This window comes from Simochromis diagramma, unplaced genomic scaffold, assembly GCF_900408965.1.
Source record: "Simochromis diagramma unplaced genomic scaffold, fSimDia1.1 OVJJ01000271.1, whole genome shotgun sequence".
NCBI classification, from domain to species: domain Eukaryota; kingdom Metazoa; phylum Chordata; class Actinopteri; order Cichliformes; family Cichlidae; genus Simochromis; species Simochromis diagramma.
In genome coordinates this window covers 1,108,881-1,125,811 of record NW_024386909.1, presented here as the reverse complement: position 1 = coordinate 1,125,811, position 16,931 = coordinate 1,108,881, and the positions used below count along the sequence as shown (strand labels likewise).

Below are 16,931 nucleotides of genomic sequence, written 5' to 3'. Positions count from 1 at the left end.
GGAAACTACTGCAAGAGCAGATTACAGCCAAATATACACACTCACGGTCTTTGCTTATCTTCACTGATTTAACATAAAGTTGTTTTTGGATGCCTCTGAGGGATTGCTCAACTCTAAAAGGTCTACACACAAACAGTCCTCTAGCTCTCAGAGCTTTTCAGGAGTACAGTCTGAGTCAGAAGAGATTTTCATTCACTCTGTTGTTAACATCATGCACAGGATGATGAATCATATCTTGTGATTGTTGCCTTAAACACAGGATGTCTTCAGTATGCAGGATTTGGGGTTGTTACAGAAAGTTGACTCAGTCTTACTTCACCATAATTTGACAGGAGTGAACTTTAAGGAGGTGAACGAAGACAACAAACATAAGCATTTCGGAGAGATCTACGCCGCAATCGACACATTGGCATTCACCTTTGGCAATGTGTGAGTATGATGTCATTACTCTGATTGCTCCTTCCACGGCTCACTTCACTCGATGATGTTTGTTACTGCGTTCAATTAGTTTGCATATGCACGCAGCTAATGGAGGCCAGCCGATATTTATTAATCTTGTGTAAAAAGAGAGAATAAGAGCTAAGGAAAAATAAAAGCAGTTCTTTTTTGTGAGTGCAGATAAAAACTCTGTTTATGCTAAATAAACCCCCCGAACATAATTTAAGTCGTGTTTTTGTGTGTATTTCCTTTTGTGCTTTTCATTCTTTACTGAACCTTTCTTTTATTTTGTTTTGTTTTTCTTCAGAGTGTCTGACTTCCTTATGGGAGATGTAGAGAATGGATCAGTGTTGGGGCTCCCCCTGACTAAGAGAAGCAGGGTAAGAGAAGTGCAATATTTAAAAGTGAGGCTTTAACTTCCTGATAAACATCCTCCAGAACTGCATTTAAGATTTAAAATGAAACTCGTACCTTAGAATATGGGCTCCATTATTAAACATACATTCATCATCAGTTCATGGACTCTCTTGTTAAGTGTACGATTTTGGCTTCTGGCCCTGAATTGTCAAAAATAAGATGAAAAGTTGCCCAGCGGAGATCAGGGGTGAAGCAACATACCTGCAGGTTGCAGCATGATTCTGAAATGGCCCCTTCAAATGATGAATTGATGTCATGCTTTGTTGTTTTCCCACTGCAGGTTTTGTAACTGATGTAAGGAGGAAGCCAAGTTTCTGATAAGCCTTTTTTAAGCGTTTTAGCCGAGCGTACTCTGCTTTGACAAGGAAGTTCACCCTTCGTGCACCTCCCCTATGTCTCATATTTATTTATTCAAAAACACTTTTTTGGTTTGTTTTCCAGTCTTTTGAGAACCTCTCTGTGGAATCTGGAGGATCCGGTCTTGAGAAAGATGATCCGCCAGGTAAGGCAGATCACTGACACACAGCTACTGTACTGTACTGTTTTCCAGTGTGGAAGTTTCAGGAGTGGGGAGAGATTGACTCTGTTTTTTGTCCTCTCCCTGGCATGTCTGTGGGGTTATTTGCAGTTATGTCCAGTCACCTTATTATGGTATTAATGCATGTGGTCATTCTCCTGTCATCATTGCTTCCCTTCAAATGGCATTAATATTGTATACTTTATTGATCCCTGTGGGGAAATTCTTCTCTGCATTTAACCGATGGGCATGGGCTTTTTCAGTGTGTAGAGACGGTACCTTGCTCAGGGGTACCTCAGGGTAGCCATTCGTTGGATTCGAACCCCCACCTTCCGATCATGGGGCCAAACACTCTACCTACTGAGCTGTCCCTGCTCCCACATCTTAGCCGCATTAGCCCACATCTTGCTAACTCAAGGTCAGCATGGGCTTTTTCCTGCTGACTCACAGTCATAGATGTTGCTAAACATGCACCTACTCCATCGAGCCATGTTCGATGTGTGTTGGTTGGTTAGTGGGGATCATGTTGCACACGCTTCCTCATGTGATTTATTTTTATTTTTTATTTTTTTTCGTGTGCTCATCAAAGAGTCTTCTCCACCGGTTCGGGCCGAAGAGGTGGACAGGACACTGCAGCGGCAGGACAGCGGAGTGGAGTCAGCACTGGCCTACGCCAAGGCGTGGTCCAAGTATACCAAAGAGCTGCTGGCATGGGTGGAGAAGCGTCTCAATATGGGTGAGTTATGACACCGGTGGATTCATAAGACCAATTCTGAAGCACTGTTGGGAGGCAGCAGCTAAGTAGTAAGTCACTAAGTAACGCCTAAGTAGCTCATGAGAATCCAAAATGATGTCATGAGTTGGTGTCATGGACCACGGTCATGTGCTTGACTCTTTAGTTGCCATACGAGATCCTTTCATTAGCTTTTTATGGCGATGGGAACTAAAACGTCTTGTTTTGGACAGTAGATGAGCCGAGGGGCTTCAAAAGGGACATTATATGATGAATAATAATTTTCAGCATTAATGAATATGAACTTGAATCATGCAAAGCTACACTAATGGAGTCTCAGCCATCTTAGTAGTTAATTTGTCCACTTGATCTTAAAAGTAGCTCCATTACAAGATCACTGGGAAATGTCAATGATAACTGCTGTACAGTTTCTAGCTAAACACATCATTTTAGTGAGTGGACAGTGTAGTGATCCATTAAAGGCTTGTTCCCAGGGAAACCATGTTGATCACCTGAGCTGGACGTAAAACAATGAAGTCTTGTTCATGCTCAAGGTTGAGTTTGTAGTGTGCAAACTTTTGTTTGATAGATTGGTTAATGAATGGTTTCACTTATCCTGTGACACAGAACGCTCAGTCAAGATGTACAGTCCATATTATCAGCTCCTTTTCTTAAACACACTGATTTATCTTTTATCAGAATTAAGGACAATGTGCAGTTGATTTGGAAAGCATTAATGACTTAAAACATTTGTTTGAGATCCAATTATTAATTGAAAATGAAAGATACTTAAATAAAATATACATTTTTGAACCAGCAGAAAGGACGTTGTGTTGTAATGTTTGTTTAATCTATTTGAACCTGTTTGAATCTTGTTGTCCTTTTGCAGATATCGAGTGTGCAAAAAGTTACGCCAAGATGGCTGAGACTGCTAAGACGCTTGCTAGTCAACAGGTAAGTTGACGCTGCAGTTAACTTGACTTACATCGGCATCGTGTGCATCTCACACATGTTAGGGACTGAGATTTAAACCTCTTCTGCCTCGTTCAAGGAATTCATGCCTTTCCGTGAGATCTACATGACAGCTTTCAAAAATGACATCGAGTATAGCCAGCTGATTCTTCAAACTGCAGCAATACTCCAAAGCAACAAATTCATGCAGGTAACTGCTGCATTCATGAAATCTAACTTTATCTTGGGTTGTATGATGGAAACAAGTGGTCTTACTGCTTTTGTGGGTGTGGTGTGGATTTTCTGTGTTTCTTTCCAGCCTCTCCTGGCCAGAAAAAATGAGCTGGACAAACTGCGAAAAGAGGTCAAGGAGCAGTGGCAGAGAGAGCAAAAGAAAATGGTGAGTCAACAGTCACGGAGGTTGCACTTTTAAGAGGACCACACACAAATGCACACTGGATCAAAAGCTTCATTGACCTGGGGTCTCAGCCCAAGAATGCTCTTGAAGTGATTCAGCCCGATATACAAATCCAGACAAATAGTTTGTTTTTAACCTGCCAAGACAAGTGCTCTGTTGCACGTACGACGGATTGAGAGACACTAATCCAGTGACTAAGTCTAAGAAATAGTCAAAGTCCTAAACTCTGTAGTTGGACACCATAATAGAAATGTTACTGAACATGAATTATCTCTGCAAATCTGTTTGTGAATTGTATCTTTATAGCAATTATTGCATGTTATCAAAAACTTAAAAGCCATCTTTTTCTGTGGTTGCATTCGCGTTGTGCACAGCATGAATCTGTGTGTGACTCAAACTAATACGTGTACATCTGCAGCACGAAGCAGACACTGCTCTGAGGAAGGCCCGGCTCCTGCAGACCCAGCGACAGGATGAATACGAGAAGGCCAAGGTGTCGACTAGTCGGCTGGAGGAGGAGCAGACTGGAGGGGGAGGGGGAGCGGCAGCGGCAAAACAGCTAGAAAAAAGGCGTAGGCTGGAGGAGGAGGCGCTGCAGAAGGTAGAGCATCACCTCTAATAGTCGAATCTATCCATTTTAGATATCAGTGAATTTGTTTCCTGTGATTATAAAGCCTTCAGTTGCCATTCGAGAACAAGTGATTAGTCTCTATTTGCAACATGAAGATCAGCTTTTAGTCATTAAAGTTCTTATTTCCTATTTTTTCCCCCAGATTTGAATCCATCACTTTAATTGAAAATTTCAGTGATTTATATTCTTTCTGTTGGCAGGCCGAGGAGGCCAAAGATCACTGCAAAGCTTGTCAGGTTGATGTCGGGGTGAAGAGAGTCGAGCTGGTCAACACCAAGAATGAGATTATCACTCAGATCCGAGAGATGGTCTCCCAGTGTGACCTCACCCTCAAGGCCGTAGGTTGAAATACGTTAAGTCTTTAAAGACACGTTCATTTAAACTGAAACCAGGCTGAGTGGTAGAAATAATGCACACCTCCACCGATAAGTTAACACTGGCTCAAAGTTGCTGAATCATCATTCACTGGAATGTGTCCCTGTTTCAGGTGACCGTCAACTGGTTCCAGCTTCAGCAGGCCCAGGTTGTGTCTCTACCTGTCAACCACCAGACTCTGTGTGAAAATGCCAAGCTGTACGAGCCTGGCCAGCGTTACATCGACTTTGTCAGGAGTTTACCTACGGATGCGCCTCGACTTGAGTGTCACTCGTTGGATTCACCTGTCACACAAAACACAGGGTGAGATGTCCCTTCCTCGTATTTGCTGTGTGAATGTGGTCAGAGCTTGTCATTTCAAACAGGTGTTTAAATGTAGTTTAGCTATTTGAACATTTGAATTCAATTGAAATGTGATGTGTTTTTAAGGTAATCAAATTACCTTATCTTAGTTTACCTACCTAAAGGTTTTTACTTGTTGTTATGGGGGTGGATTTATTTATTTGAAGATTTTAATTTCAGGATCGTTTAGAAGGTATGTCGTATTTTTAGTAGGATGCATGCAATGGAGTTCTGCAGGGTTCTGTGCTGGAACCAGTTCTGTTTATATTAACCATGTTTTCCTGCAGCTATGTGATTTGAATTGAATGCTTTTGTCTCTACATTTTGTGTTGACAAACAATTACTTCAACACCTCAAAGCTTCACTGTTGGAACTGTAAATTTTAGTAAATATAGTACTGTAGCTATTACTGTCTGAGACTGCACATACTTTAGCGGTTCCAGAGTCAGAGAGCTTGCTTTGGAAAATCTGAAACAGTTGTGACATCGCGCTGGCCGGGGCTTCCTGCGGAAATTACTGTGGTCACGGGAGAAAGGAGCTGGGCCAGTGGGCTTACCATCAGTTTACTAAACCCCGTCAGGGTTTCCCCTAGCATTAGTTTTGGGGTGGAGGCTAGCCCACTGTAAGAAGCCACAGCAAGAAAACAACAAAATTAAAAGATGAATTAGTTTATTTACCAAATGTAGTCCCCACTTTTTCTTATTTCTTATTTTGAGCTGTGCCACTGTCTCTACATTTGTCAGTCATCTATGGCTGGCCTAATTCTCTAGGGGTCACTGCTGCACATTACTCACACAAGGGGAAACATTGCTCTTTGAAGATTTTCAGCACCATTAAACTCATGTACACACAAAGTCTGATTGACCAAGATGACACACACATTGGTCACTTCATAATTAGGCAAATGTAGTATCGACTTCTTTTGAAGGCTATGGTTAAAAATAGACGGTTTTCCTTTTGAGAGAGTTTTGTTGACGCGGGTTTTGGGTCACACACACAAATACCAGACAGGTGGAAATAACAGTGTGCTTTGTTCTCACTTAGTTTTCTCCCTCCACGACCCCCACTCTCCTGCCTCCACCACACCCACCTCTGATCCCTCTGATCAAAAGAATTCAGCTTGGGAAAGAGGAAATGAAACTTAGGCCCACACACCAGCACTCATGTGCTCTCACATGCACCCAGTGCAGCGGCCACCAAAAGGTTAAATATAGACCCGTGACCTACTTATTGTATATTGTTAGATGCAGCTGGATACTTAGCCTAACAATGGATGGCATCACATGTAGCTTTTGCCATTCCCGAGCTTATCTGTGTCAGTTAGTTGTCATTATGCTCTAATTATCTGCTGTCTTTGATTGGCTGATCATTCATGGATCGTATCAAAACTGATGAGATTTACAGTTGTAAGTGGAAATTTGTTCCATCAGCAGAGGAGGAAATGTGGATGTTGACTGAGCTTAAAATTGTCTTGAAGTCAGTGGTCTTACTGCTAGACAGGAATCCTCAAATATAATATTGTAGGTATAAGATATTCATACTTTGTATGGGGACTAACAGCATAATTTGGCAGCCAGGAGGCTGAAAGCTTTGCTCTTTGTGAACTTTCCCTATTCTGGGGATAAATAATGTTGGGGTGTAATAGTCCCTGATGGGGGGATACTTTGATCTCCATATTATTAATTAGATCAATGTAAACAACTGTACATATAACAGTTTTAAATAACTAGGATATGGCATTGTGATTTTTAAGTAAATAATACAAATTGATGTCTTTTTCCACCCTAGGATGCCTTTCAATAAGCGCTCACTAAGTGGCAGCCACTCCTCCCACAGTAACCTGTCACAGGCATCTGTGACCTCTGACCTCCTTGTTGGAGATGATGTGGACAGCCCCATCAGTGCCCAACACCCCAAGATTGCTGAAAGACGCTCCAACGGTAGCGGTGACATCCAAGGTACACGTTTAGGATTTCTTCTATAAATGCAATCAACAGAAACGGGGTCAAATCATGACATCCTGAGAGAAAGTACAAAAACTTTTACACAGCTTACTAATCTCACTGAGTAAATACCTGCACAACAAAGACGGAAACTAGCACTAGAGATAGTTTTGCACTCCACTACATTGTTGCTGAGGGAGGTACACAACAGTTTGCTCAATGCCTAGCAAGTAAACATTTTGAAATATGAAGGTCGGGTAACCAGGTTGAAGATTTAAACTGGAGCCAACTTCCCTGTGGTTTGTTTTGTTTTTGGTAATGTGTGCAGGTGTTGGCCTCATTACCTTTAGGCCCGCCTTTAAGTGTTTGTAACATAATTGGAAACATGTTCTTCAACTGACTTTATGATCAGTTTTATAGCATGCAGCTAACATGGGACTTCTTATCTTTTAATGTTGTGTTTTTGAACAAGCACCTAAAATTCAGGCGCCATTTCGTCCCTGGACCTCGGCCAATCAGGGTGGAGGGATGTGCAGTGATTCGGAAAGTGCTGGAGGGAGCAGTGAGTCCCGGTCCATGGACTCGCCGACTGCAAGCCCAGGTAGGATTGTGAAGATTGTGAAGTCCCCCTAAAATGATCACTAGCAGAACTGATTTAGTGCGACACCGCACTCAATAGCTATTTGGCTAACGAGTACGAATGCTGTGTCTATCTGCTGGGTAAATCTTTGCATGCCGTCACACTTGAGCTACCAAAAAAGAAAGAAAGAAAATCACATTCACTTCCTGTCGGTATGTTTTTTGTCCCGATAATAAAGGCAGCACGCTGGGTTTTCCCTCCACAGTTGCACAACATCAAACTCATTTGTGTCAGTCTTTCATCATGGTTAAAAGCACCACCCATAGCCAGAGATGGCACATTTTTCTGGACTGACTGTCTTGAGAGCACCTCAGGGCAGCACACATCTTATTTTTTCCCTAGTGAACTTGATGTTCACCCAGGTTTGTTGGTGTGTAATCACAGAGTAAAGAGGCAGTCATGCCTCTTTGTTGCACTCTGCAACGTACGCACACACATAAGAATGTTGCAACGGTTTCCCTGTGCTCCCTGATTGCTGTGCAACAACATGTGTGTTTTGCGCTACAGTGTCCTGTAGTTTGTTGTTGTAGTTCTTGTTTTTTGTTTGGTTTTTTTTTGCAGGGGCTTTTTTTTGTAATGGTGTTTTTCTGTATATGCACCACCCTTCTGTTCTTTTGTTTTCCATACTTTTGCACTGGACCTACTTTTTTGTTCTTTTTTTGCTAAGATGTTTTCCCGTGTTGGTTTGTTTTGCCCATTTGCACGCACTTTCTTAAAATGCAGTGCTCTGAGCTTTTGGTTCGACTATAATCAGAATGCAAAAAGCCATTTGCAAAGAAGAACGTAGCTATAATTGTTATTTTATGTGTTCCTGTCATGGACTTTACATTGAAAACTTTAAATAGCACTATGTCCATTTTATATGTTACAGTGACAAATTTAGGTAATACCACCAGGTTTGTAGTAACCTTGGAGAACATCAAACAATTTCCTGTTAAATTGATTTTACCAAACCTGTGTGTAAGACATGGCTAGTTGTTATGGGCAGGTCTTGACTGGAGAAAGTTGGTGCACGGTGTTAAATTGTGTATTGGAGTCTGCCACAAAGCTCTCCCAGCCCCCAGAGTGTGAACAATGGCAGCACTTATCTCTGATTAACCTGTTATTGAGCTCATCAGAAGATCAAAAACATTCTGAAAAGGCTCTGATCAGTATTCAACTCATCAGCCAATCCAGGTGTTAATTCACCACCAACAATAACATGCTTGTTTCAGTTACCAACAATATGTTAAGCCCGCCTTTTCATTCGCTACTTTAAATTCGTCAAATCGCCGTATTGCTTCTCAGTTTTACCGCTGAGATGTAGAGCATAGGAGACAGGGGGGGAAAACAGTGTCCTGACGTGACTGTAAAGATGTGGACTTTTTGGTGTGTCCTACCTTATTGTTCAGGAGACTTCAAGAGGAGATTACCCAGAACCCCCTCCACTGGTACCATGTCGTCTGCTGATGACTTGGATGAGAGAGAGCCTCCCTCGCCGTCTGATAATGGTAAGTCAGTTGTATTCGTATAAGGGTTTTGTGTTTATTTTTTCCTTTTTTTTTTTTTAAGGTACTCTTATATGTTCCTTACACTTATAGGCCACATATTTACATTTGTAACAATGCTCCTTTGCCACTGAAGGTTTAAATGAAATGGTAATCGAAACGGCGAGCTCTCCAGGACCCTTTAGAAACACTCAGATGTCTAAGGCGGCCCAAACCCACAAGCTGAGAAAGCTTCGAGCACCTTCCAAGTGTCGTGAGTGTGACAGCCTGGTGGTGTTTCATGGAGCGGAGTGTGAGGAGGTAACCTTGGATTCCTTTCTTTTATTATTTGTATTATTCCTTTCTGTTTGCGGCCCACAGCATTCAGAGTATTACAAATTCACGATAAAGATTGCCAGAGGCTCACAACAGCTTCTTTATCACTCGTGGCCAGCAAAAAAATCAAGCAGAAACAAAAGAGAAAAGCCACCTCTCCCCTCATCAGCATGTTTGGATGAGGAAATAAAGGGAAAAGTTGAAACTGGCCGCAAGCTCTCCTCTGTGACCAAATTCACTAACTGGTCTCAGTTGGGGGAATGGGCGCTAGAAACTGAGGACCTTTTGTTCGTCTTCTGAGGAGTCCTTTCCATCGTCCCTGTGCACCCTCTGTCCACTGTTGATTTTAGATCAAGTTTCTGTCCATATGTATTAGATACACTGAAGAAGACAATAAGAGCGGCTCTTGGTTGGAGAAACTCTTTTAAAAGAGGTTATGCAACGCAATAGACATATTGAGAAGAAACTGACATAGGAATGCAGCTCACTGCAGAGTCTTGGAATGATTCAGTGTGAGTGGTTCAGAGGGTCACTAGATGTGAAGCTTTCCTCGTTTGCTTCTTGGACTTGGTTTTTGGGCAAATTAACAAAAATAGCTACGTTGTGAGGACGTGTTTTTTCGTCAGTTTTTCCACTGTTTTTGTTGACATACAGTTAAAACTGTTCTGGATTTTCTTAGAAATGTTTTACTCTGTCCCTGTTATAACTGAGGTATGTGTCACTGTGTTTGCAGTGCTCCTTGGCGTGCCATAAAAAGTGTCTGGAAACCCTGGCTATCCAGTGTGGCCACAAGAAGCTCCAGGGAAGGCTTCACCTATTTGGCATTGACTTCACACAGTCGGCTAAGAACAGCCAGGATGGCATCCCATTCATCATACGGAAGTGCACGTCGGAAATTGAGAATAGAGCCCTCAGCATCAAGGTACTTATAATAGGTGTTTTAGTGGTTTGGTTACAAATAAATTGATCATTAATTTTCATGAAACAAAAACCCAAAACTGTAGCATAGATCTGCTGGCACTGGCATTAAAGTTCACTTATAAAGCATCCAATACTGTGACCATAAAAGTGGCTGCGCTGTGAAAGGCTGTCATTGCTGTCAGGACTAATCACAATGTGTTGAGGGAATTTATCTAATATGTAAAAAATGAGTGTATTAGCGACATATGCAAAAATATGTTTTTCTAAAACTATGTTGGCAAAAAAATAGTTTTTGTGGATTTAGTGATGAAAGCTTTTGGTTTTTCATAGTGATTTCCATCAGTTGTTCTTAATGCTGTGCAGCCTGAATGCCCAAAGGTCATGGGCACTCTGTGTTGGTTTTCAGCCTTGTCCTGTGTGTACAAAGATTTCTCTGGCTTCTCTGGATCTTTATTGGCACTGCTAACACACTGTATGTGATTAAATTATTTGAGACTTCCTTCAAAGCTATTTGTTCATGCAGTCTTTTACAGAGTGAAAGTGAAATGAGAAAAACGAGTCCTCCACTTCACCTTCGATATTTGTTATGCTTTTTAAATTATTTCATAATTATTGGTTTCTGTTTCCGTTACGTTTTATCAAACAAGACCAAAACCCTTTTTAAATAAGAATGAAGTGTTCTCCCATTTTTTTTCTTTGGCTGATCTTGTTAGTATTCTGCTCATATGTTTGCCCAGTTTCTTCATATTGATTCCAAAAACTTGTGTGTGTAATTTTCATGCGCTGATTGCATTTTGTGTGCTCTGAAGGGGATCTACCGTGTGAATGGTGCAAAGTCTCGAGTAGAGAAGCTGTGCCAGGCCTTTGAGAACGGCAAGGATCTGGTGGAGCTTTCCGATCTTTCTCCCCACGACATTAGCAATGTACTCAAACTGTACCTGAGACAGGTGGGTTGCTTTTGGTCATTAGCATAATGAGGTATTTCAGCTTTCATCCTGTGAAGGAGATGGCTAAAGTAGGCTTTGGATGACAAACTGCATTAATACTAAAAATGTGCATTTGTCTGTTTATTTTTGGCGCATAATTCCTGCCGCTTATCACCAGGGTGCTTATCTCTTTTCTAATTCTGTACCACTTGTGTATTTATGTCCATATTTTGGTTGCTGCTGTTTATTATCATCTCTGTTTCATTTGTTTATCTAATTCTTCCTCCGTACTTTCCAGCTTCCAGAGCCACTCATCCTCTTCCGCTATTATAACGACTTTATTGGTTTGGCCAAGGAGAGCCAGAGTATCATTGTGGAGGAACTGGAAGCACAGAGAGTTAATCCCACCACTGCGACCCCTGCGCAGGTTAGCGTCGAGCTCAATCGAGTCCTGTTCAAGATCAAGGATCTGCTAAGACAGCTGCCACCAGCTAATTACAAGACGCTGCAGTTCCTCATAGAGCATCTTCACCGGTAGGGAGGGCTGAATGGATTTCTGGGCATCCCATTACATACAACATATGGATGTGTTGCTCCTTTTTTTTTAAATAATAGTAGGAATGATCATTTCTTATCTGTTTCATTCTCCTTCCAGGGTGACGGAGCAATCAGAGGAGAACAAGATGACCGCCAGCAATCTGGGTATCATCTTTGGCCCGACGCTGATCAAGCCAAGGCAGGCCGATGCTGAAGTTTCCCTTTCTTCTCTGGTGGATTACCCTTATCAGGCGCTCATTGTGGAGCTCCTGATCAGACATTACCAGATGGTCTTTGACACGCCTCTGAGTCCTGTAAGTGGCACCTCGCCCACAGAGGTTGATGCCCAGACCCGCGCTAACACTCGCCTTATGCAACAGGACAAAGAGCAGCAGCTGATCAGGCACTCCAAGTCACTGGGAGACATTAAAGAGGTAACTGGTTTGCCAACACTACGATACATGAATGACACAGGATGTTGTAAATGTACAATGATAGTAAAGAGCTATTCTGTTATCTATATAGCGTGATAAAGTATAAAAACTATACACAGTACTCTTCTTGTTTAGCATGTGGTAGAGTGGTGGGTTGTTTTCTGTTCTGACTGTCTGTCTTTGCCTTGCAGTCGAGCTTAAAGGTGTTTAAAAGGCATTCGTCTATAATTCCTTCTTCACACTTATTGACTGAGGTTCAGGAGAGGATGCAAAGCCTTGATGGAAGCGATTTTGAACCAGGTCAGTATTGTCACAGTAATAGATAATTATTAAAATAACAATCATGTTGTTATTTTATCGTAAAAGTTTTATTTGTCCTCTTTTTAAAGCTGATGAAACTGATTCAGAGACCCTCAGTTTGTCGTCAAGTGTCCCTGAAGTCGCAAAATCTGGGGAGAGAGGCCTGTGTCGTTCTCATCACATCACAGTCACCAGGGTTCAGCTTCGACACCCTCGCAGCAAGCTACCGTCACGGCCGTTTAGCATGCCGGCCGAACGGATACTTAACCGAAGCCAAATAGACGAGAATAACTCCCGGAACGCCACTGACCAAGATGACAGGAAGGGAAGCGGTTGCGACCAGTCCATCGAAGAAGTGGACGAGACTGAGAATACAAAAACAAGAGCGGCCACACATTTCCGGAGTACCTTTATCGACACCCAGACATTACGCAGAACTTGGGATAAACAATACAAACATGAAGTTGCCTCAAGAACTGTCAAAATTGAGGCCAGCTCATCCACAGAGAGTGCAGCAGTGGAAGCAAACAGCTTGTCAACCTCTGTGCCATCAACCTTCTCCCTTGGAACTACTTACACAGTCGCAGTGCGACCCAACAGGACTATAAAAAGGGAAGATAATGTCACAAAGTATAGCCCCATTGCAACAACTTTCAGAGCCCCCAGAACTCTTCAGCCCCCCCCAGGAACCTTCTACAAGCCCCCATCGGGAAGCAAAGCTAAAGTCCTGCAGAATTGTGCACAAGCTAACAGTGCTGAGGAAGAAGATGAAGAGGAGGATGAGGAGGAGGATGAGGAGGGGGAAATAGGCATTGAGATAGAGGTGTCTGTAGATGAGCCCCTTGAGGAGGACGTAGAGATTGAACAGACAGCCATATCTCAGTCTCCCAGCTGTAGCCCTGAGGAAATGGACCAAAACCAGGCAAAACCAGTGTACCAGAGACTAAGGCCCAGGCGTCTTCCAGAGGTGGAACACAGAGAGGCACATTTTGTTTAAGCCACTTAAAGACATTGTTGTTAGAGCTCCGAGAATCACAATGTGTGTCACGTTAGGAGGAACACGCAGAAACATCTGCATTGACTCTGTAGAGAAAATGAGCAGATGTATGACTGGCACTGTGTAGATTTATTGTAAGTATTATGATATCTTTGATCCTCAAAAGAAAAAAAATGCACTTATAATGCTGTAAATTTTGATTCACAAATCATACATTTACCAATCACTTGCTCAGTATACTCTGGCACACAGCCAGGATATTTATAATTTTTGGATCTGTGCAATTTGTTTTTGTTTGAATATTTTGTGTAAAATTCTTACAGGTTCACGTGTGTATGTTTCTATACCAAAAAAAGCCCTCGAGGCGTAACAACACTGCATAACGTTATGGAGATGTGTGGTGCACTTACCTGATAACGCTCTTTCACCATCAGCCTTCTGCCTGCACCGTTGAAGAGTGTTTTAAGCTGTTACAAGTAGTCTGTAATTAAAAACATTGCTAATATTTTTTTGCAATTTAACAACATCTGTTACGTGATGTACTCGGATGTCTGTGTTTGCGTTTGGTCATGTAAGGAAGCATCACTTACAAAGGGTATAAATCCACTCGTTTTTGTACTGTGTGGTGTTAAATGTGTCTGAAAAGCTTTTAGAAATGCTACAGGATTCTGACATGGCATTATTCTTCCTAATTTTAATATATGTACATTTTTTAATAGCCAAAGCTTTTTTTTCATTGTTTTTTTTTGTGTTGGTTTTGTTGTTGGTTGTTTTGTTTTGTTTGTTTGTTTACAATTTGAGTAGTTTTATCAATAACCTGAATCTTATGCTTTCTTTGTAAGTAATGGGAAGTGCATCATTTATTTAAATGGTATCTGTTTTTCATGGTAATGTACAAGCCTGGCACAGTGTTGAAAGTTCAGTGTAAGAAAACAGGTACATAAAACAAACACCCTTTTGTAACTTATTAAAATATATCTGACAACTTACAACAGTGATGGTCTTTTGTGCGTGTTTTTTTTTTGTTTTGTTTTGTTTTTTACAGGAATATTAATTTAATCTGTGTAATGCAATAAACTGAGTTCATGCAGTTTGTGCAGGATGATAATCTGCGAATAGAGATTCAAGTTTTTGTTAAAATGTAAGGAAAATGTAAGAGTGATGGGATTATAATAGTGGTAGGATTATACCGCACTGTTAATGCCAGGTGGCTGGGTCATGCAGGCCTCTACAAATGGCAGAGAGGTGTTAGCAGGCTCCCAGCACCAAGAAAGGAGATTAAAACAATCTGCTTAACTATTCTGGAGGTCTGGAAACAAGCTGTGTTTGCAACCACAGCAAACAGTCTGTAGAATATGCAGAGTTATTTTGTTGTTATTGGCGATCAATCTACAGTACAGGTGCTCTTCTGAGGTAAGTGACAATTTAAGTTGCACTGTGTGCTTTGGATTATGGTGGAAGTATGTGGAAACAGTGAATGGATAGAGAATGTCATCATGATTGGAACTAAACTAGATTAAATGTATGGTGTGGGTGCACAGACAGTGTGGGATTTCATTTTATTTTATTTTGGGGGGATTGGCGTTAACCAGAAATTGTAGCGAAAGAGCGTTTGACAAGTCTATAATTGTAAATCTGACCATGTCAAGGTCTTGAGCTCATTAGCCTCATTACTAAGCTACTGTTAGCTTTCACATGGAGTTCTCACCAGATGAATGGACCGACTTGTGAGTTCATCGACAAAATTTAGCCTTTCAAATGCAAATTACATTTTAGAGTCATGAGTAGTTTTGTAAGACAAAAGTTAGCCTTACTTGGCCCGTAAGATGTTTTATGGTCTGGTTCAATACAGATTTACTGGCTATAGCCAGCCCCTGCGGGGGTGAAAAGGAGGCACCATGGGGGCAGGAAGACAGGTCAGACTCCTGCTGTGGAAGAACTGGACCATCCACAGGAGGCAAAGGGTAAAAGCTCCACACTCCAGTTGTCCCAGTAAAGGCTAAGCTACCATGCCTCCAGAGCTTTTGACCCCACCAGTTCACACATTACTAAATATATCTTTCATTTTTTTAATGCATATTATGCAGTGTAAGTCTTTTTTTTATGCGAGCCCAGAATATACTTAAAAACTAACACATCTTTACTGATTTTGTCCCAAACTGGGGTTGGTAAGAGTGGAGAATTTGTCAGATTGATAGAAACCACAACTAAAACTGGAAAACCTGCCCATTTAAACGATGTTGTCTGTTTTAACCAGGTACGTTTGTTCATGGAGATCTTGTGGCCTGTTATGCTGTTCATGGGGCTGGTGTGGCTACGAAAAGTAAATCCACTTTATCGCCAACATGAATGTGAGCAAACAGTTCTTCGCTGGAAAATATTAGCACAGCCCGCTGAGACAGAAAAACAATATCCTCTGTATCTAGTGCAATTCATAAATGTTCTCATCCGCCTCAGGTCATTTCCCCAATAAAGCCATGCCCTCCGCTGGGGTCCTGCCATGGATCCAAGGAATCTTCTGTAATGCCAACAACCCTTGTTTTCAATACCCCACCCGTGGTGAATCTCCTGGCCTGGTGTCCAACTACAACAACTCCATGTAAGCATCAACTGTAGGCTGGCAGTGGGAAGACTTTTGGATTCGTATTAAGTGTCTGATCTAAGATGAACAGGCAAAATTATTAAGTCGAGTGAAAGAGATGAATCTAGGTATTTAGCCTTAATAATAATTGTTAATATTATGGCCTTCCTCCTCAGATTGGCTCGGTTCTATTTGGATGCTGAAGAGCTTCTTTTTATGGACCCAGAGTTTTTGCAGCTTGGTCGCCTATGGAGGGAGCTCAATGCTATGAGCAACTTCATGGACACGCTACGTATTCATCCTGAAAAAGTCTCAGGTCAGTGCTCTGGGCTTTCATCAACATCCAGCAGAAGCCTTTAGAAGTAAATCCACGGTCAGAAAGGTTCATTTATAAAGTTCTTTCATTAAAGCAGTGGAATAAAAGCTTTTTTCTGAATTACCCAACAATGGTTTATAATCAGTAGTTTATTGAAATCTTTATATACTCCATGAATACAATCAATATCAAATCAGTCGTGCCTCTTGCAGATCATACAACACGGGTGTCGTTTACTTCAGACGCTTTTGCCTTTTTTAGAGGTATTGTGACACATAAGATGTTGATCTTTTAAAAGTTGAACAGTTTACATCACACCTCACATTCTTTCCCATCAGTCTGTCTGTGGTGTCTGCGTGGAGTAACACGATTACATCACAACGGTTTAAGACCGGCTCGCAAAGTAAGCTGCTTACTTTTGCTGCTAGCACGCTGTTTATTTGGTGGGAAAGCAATTCATATACCACCCATCACACTCCCAGAAACACTCATCCCATCTCAAGGGCCTGCATGCAGACCGCGCTCTGTTCATATATACGTGTGCACTGTACATATGCCATGCTTCCCTACTGGCAAAATAAACCTTTATGATGGGAGTGGAATGGAGCTGAGTGCATTCCAGGCTTTGAATGATTATGTCTGGCTGCTCTCTGTGCTGCCACTTTCATGCAGAAATATATAGATGGACTAACAGAGCTAACAAAGATCCACA

General features: G+C 41.7%; 2 protein-coding genes across 8 annotated transcripts in view; both read left to right on the top strand.

Moving 5' to 3' along the window:
* The window catches only part of arhgap29a (Rho GTPase activating protein 29a), a 30,879-nt gene extending 16,568 nt beyond the window's left edge, over positions 1-14,311 (top strand). For both annotated transcript variants that reach the window (XM_040036253.1, XM_040036254.1), the window contains 20 exons: positions 333-429; positions 746-818; positions 1,297-1,357; positions 1,962-2,108; positions 2,995-3,059; positions 3,157-3,267; positions 3,376-3,456; positions 3,893-4,075; positions 4,306-4,443; positions 4,593-4,783; positions 6,611-6,780; positions 7,238-7,366; positions 8,797-8,895; positions 9,029-9,192; positions 9,941-10,129; positions 10,938-11,075; positions 11,353-11,588; positions 11,710-12,025; positions 12,217-12,325; positions 12,415-14,311. In XM_040036253.1, coding sequence (XP_039892187.1) covers positions 333-429; positions 746-818; positions 1,297-1,357; positions 1,962-2,108; positions 2,995-3,059; positions 3,157-3,267; positions 3,376-3,456; positions 3,893-4,075; positions 4,306-4,443; positions 4,593-4,783; positions 6,611-6,780; positions 7,238-7,366; positions 8,797-8,895; positions 9,029-9,192; positions 9,941-10,129; positions 10,938-11,075; positions 11,353-11,588; positions 11,710-12,025; positions 12,217-12,325; positions 12,415-13,322 — 3,605 coding nt within the window. In that variant the 3' untranslated portion in view covers positions 13,323-14,311. The remainder of the gene's footprint in view (positions 1-332; positions 430-745; positions 819-1,296; positions 1,358-1,961; positions 2,109-2,994; positions 3,060-3,156; positions 3,268-3,375; positions 3,457-3,892; positions 4,076-4,305; positions 4,444-4,592; positions 4,784-6,610; positions 6,781-7,237; positions 7,367-8,796; positions 8,896-9,028; positions 9,193-9,940; positions 10,130-10,937; positions 11,076-11,352; positions 11,589-11,709; positions 12,026-12,216; positions 12,326-12,414) is intronic.
* Positions 14,312-14,369: 58 nt separating this feature from the next.
* abca4a (ATP-binding cassette, sub-family A (ABC1), member 4a) overlaps positions 14,370-16,931 on the top strand; it is a 31,390-nt gene continuing 28,828 nt past the window's right edge. For 3 of the 6 annotated variants that reach the window (XR_005696443.1, XR_005696444.1, XM_040036252.1), the window contains exons 1-5: positions 14,370-14,735; positions 15,175-15,286; positions 15,580-15,673; positions 15,780-15,921; positions 16,080-16,219. Coding sequence is in view for 4 of the 6 variants with exons in the window: in XM_040036252.1 (XP_039892186.1) it covers positions 15,221-15,286; positions 15,580-15,673; positions 15,780-15,921; positions 16,080-16,219 (442 nt within the window). In the remaining 2 variants the exon portion in view is untranslated. Of the gene's footprint in view, positions 14,736-14,923; positions 15,050-15,174; positions 15,287-15,579; positions 15,674-15,779; positions 15,922-16,079; positions 16,220-16,931 lie in introns of those variants that run through there. The other 3 variants (XM_040036249.1, XM_040036247.1, XM_040036248.1) reach the window with 2 other exon arrangements.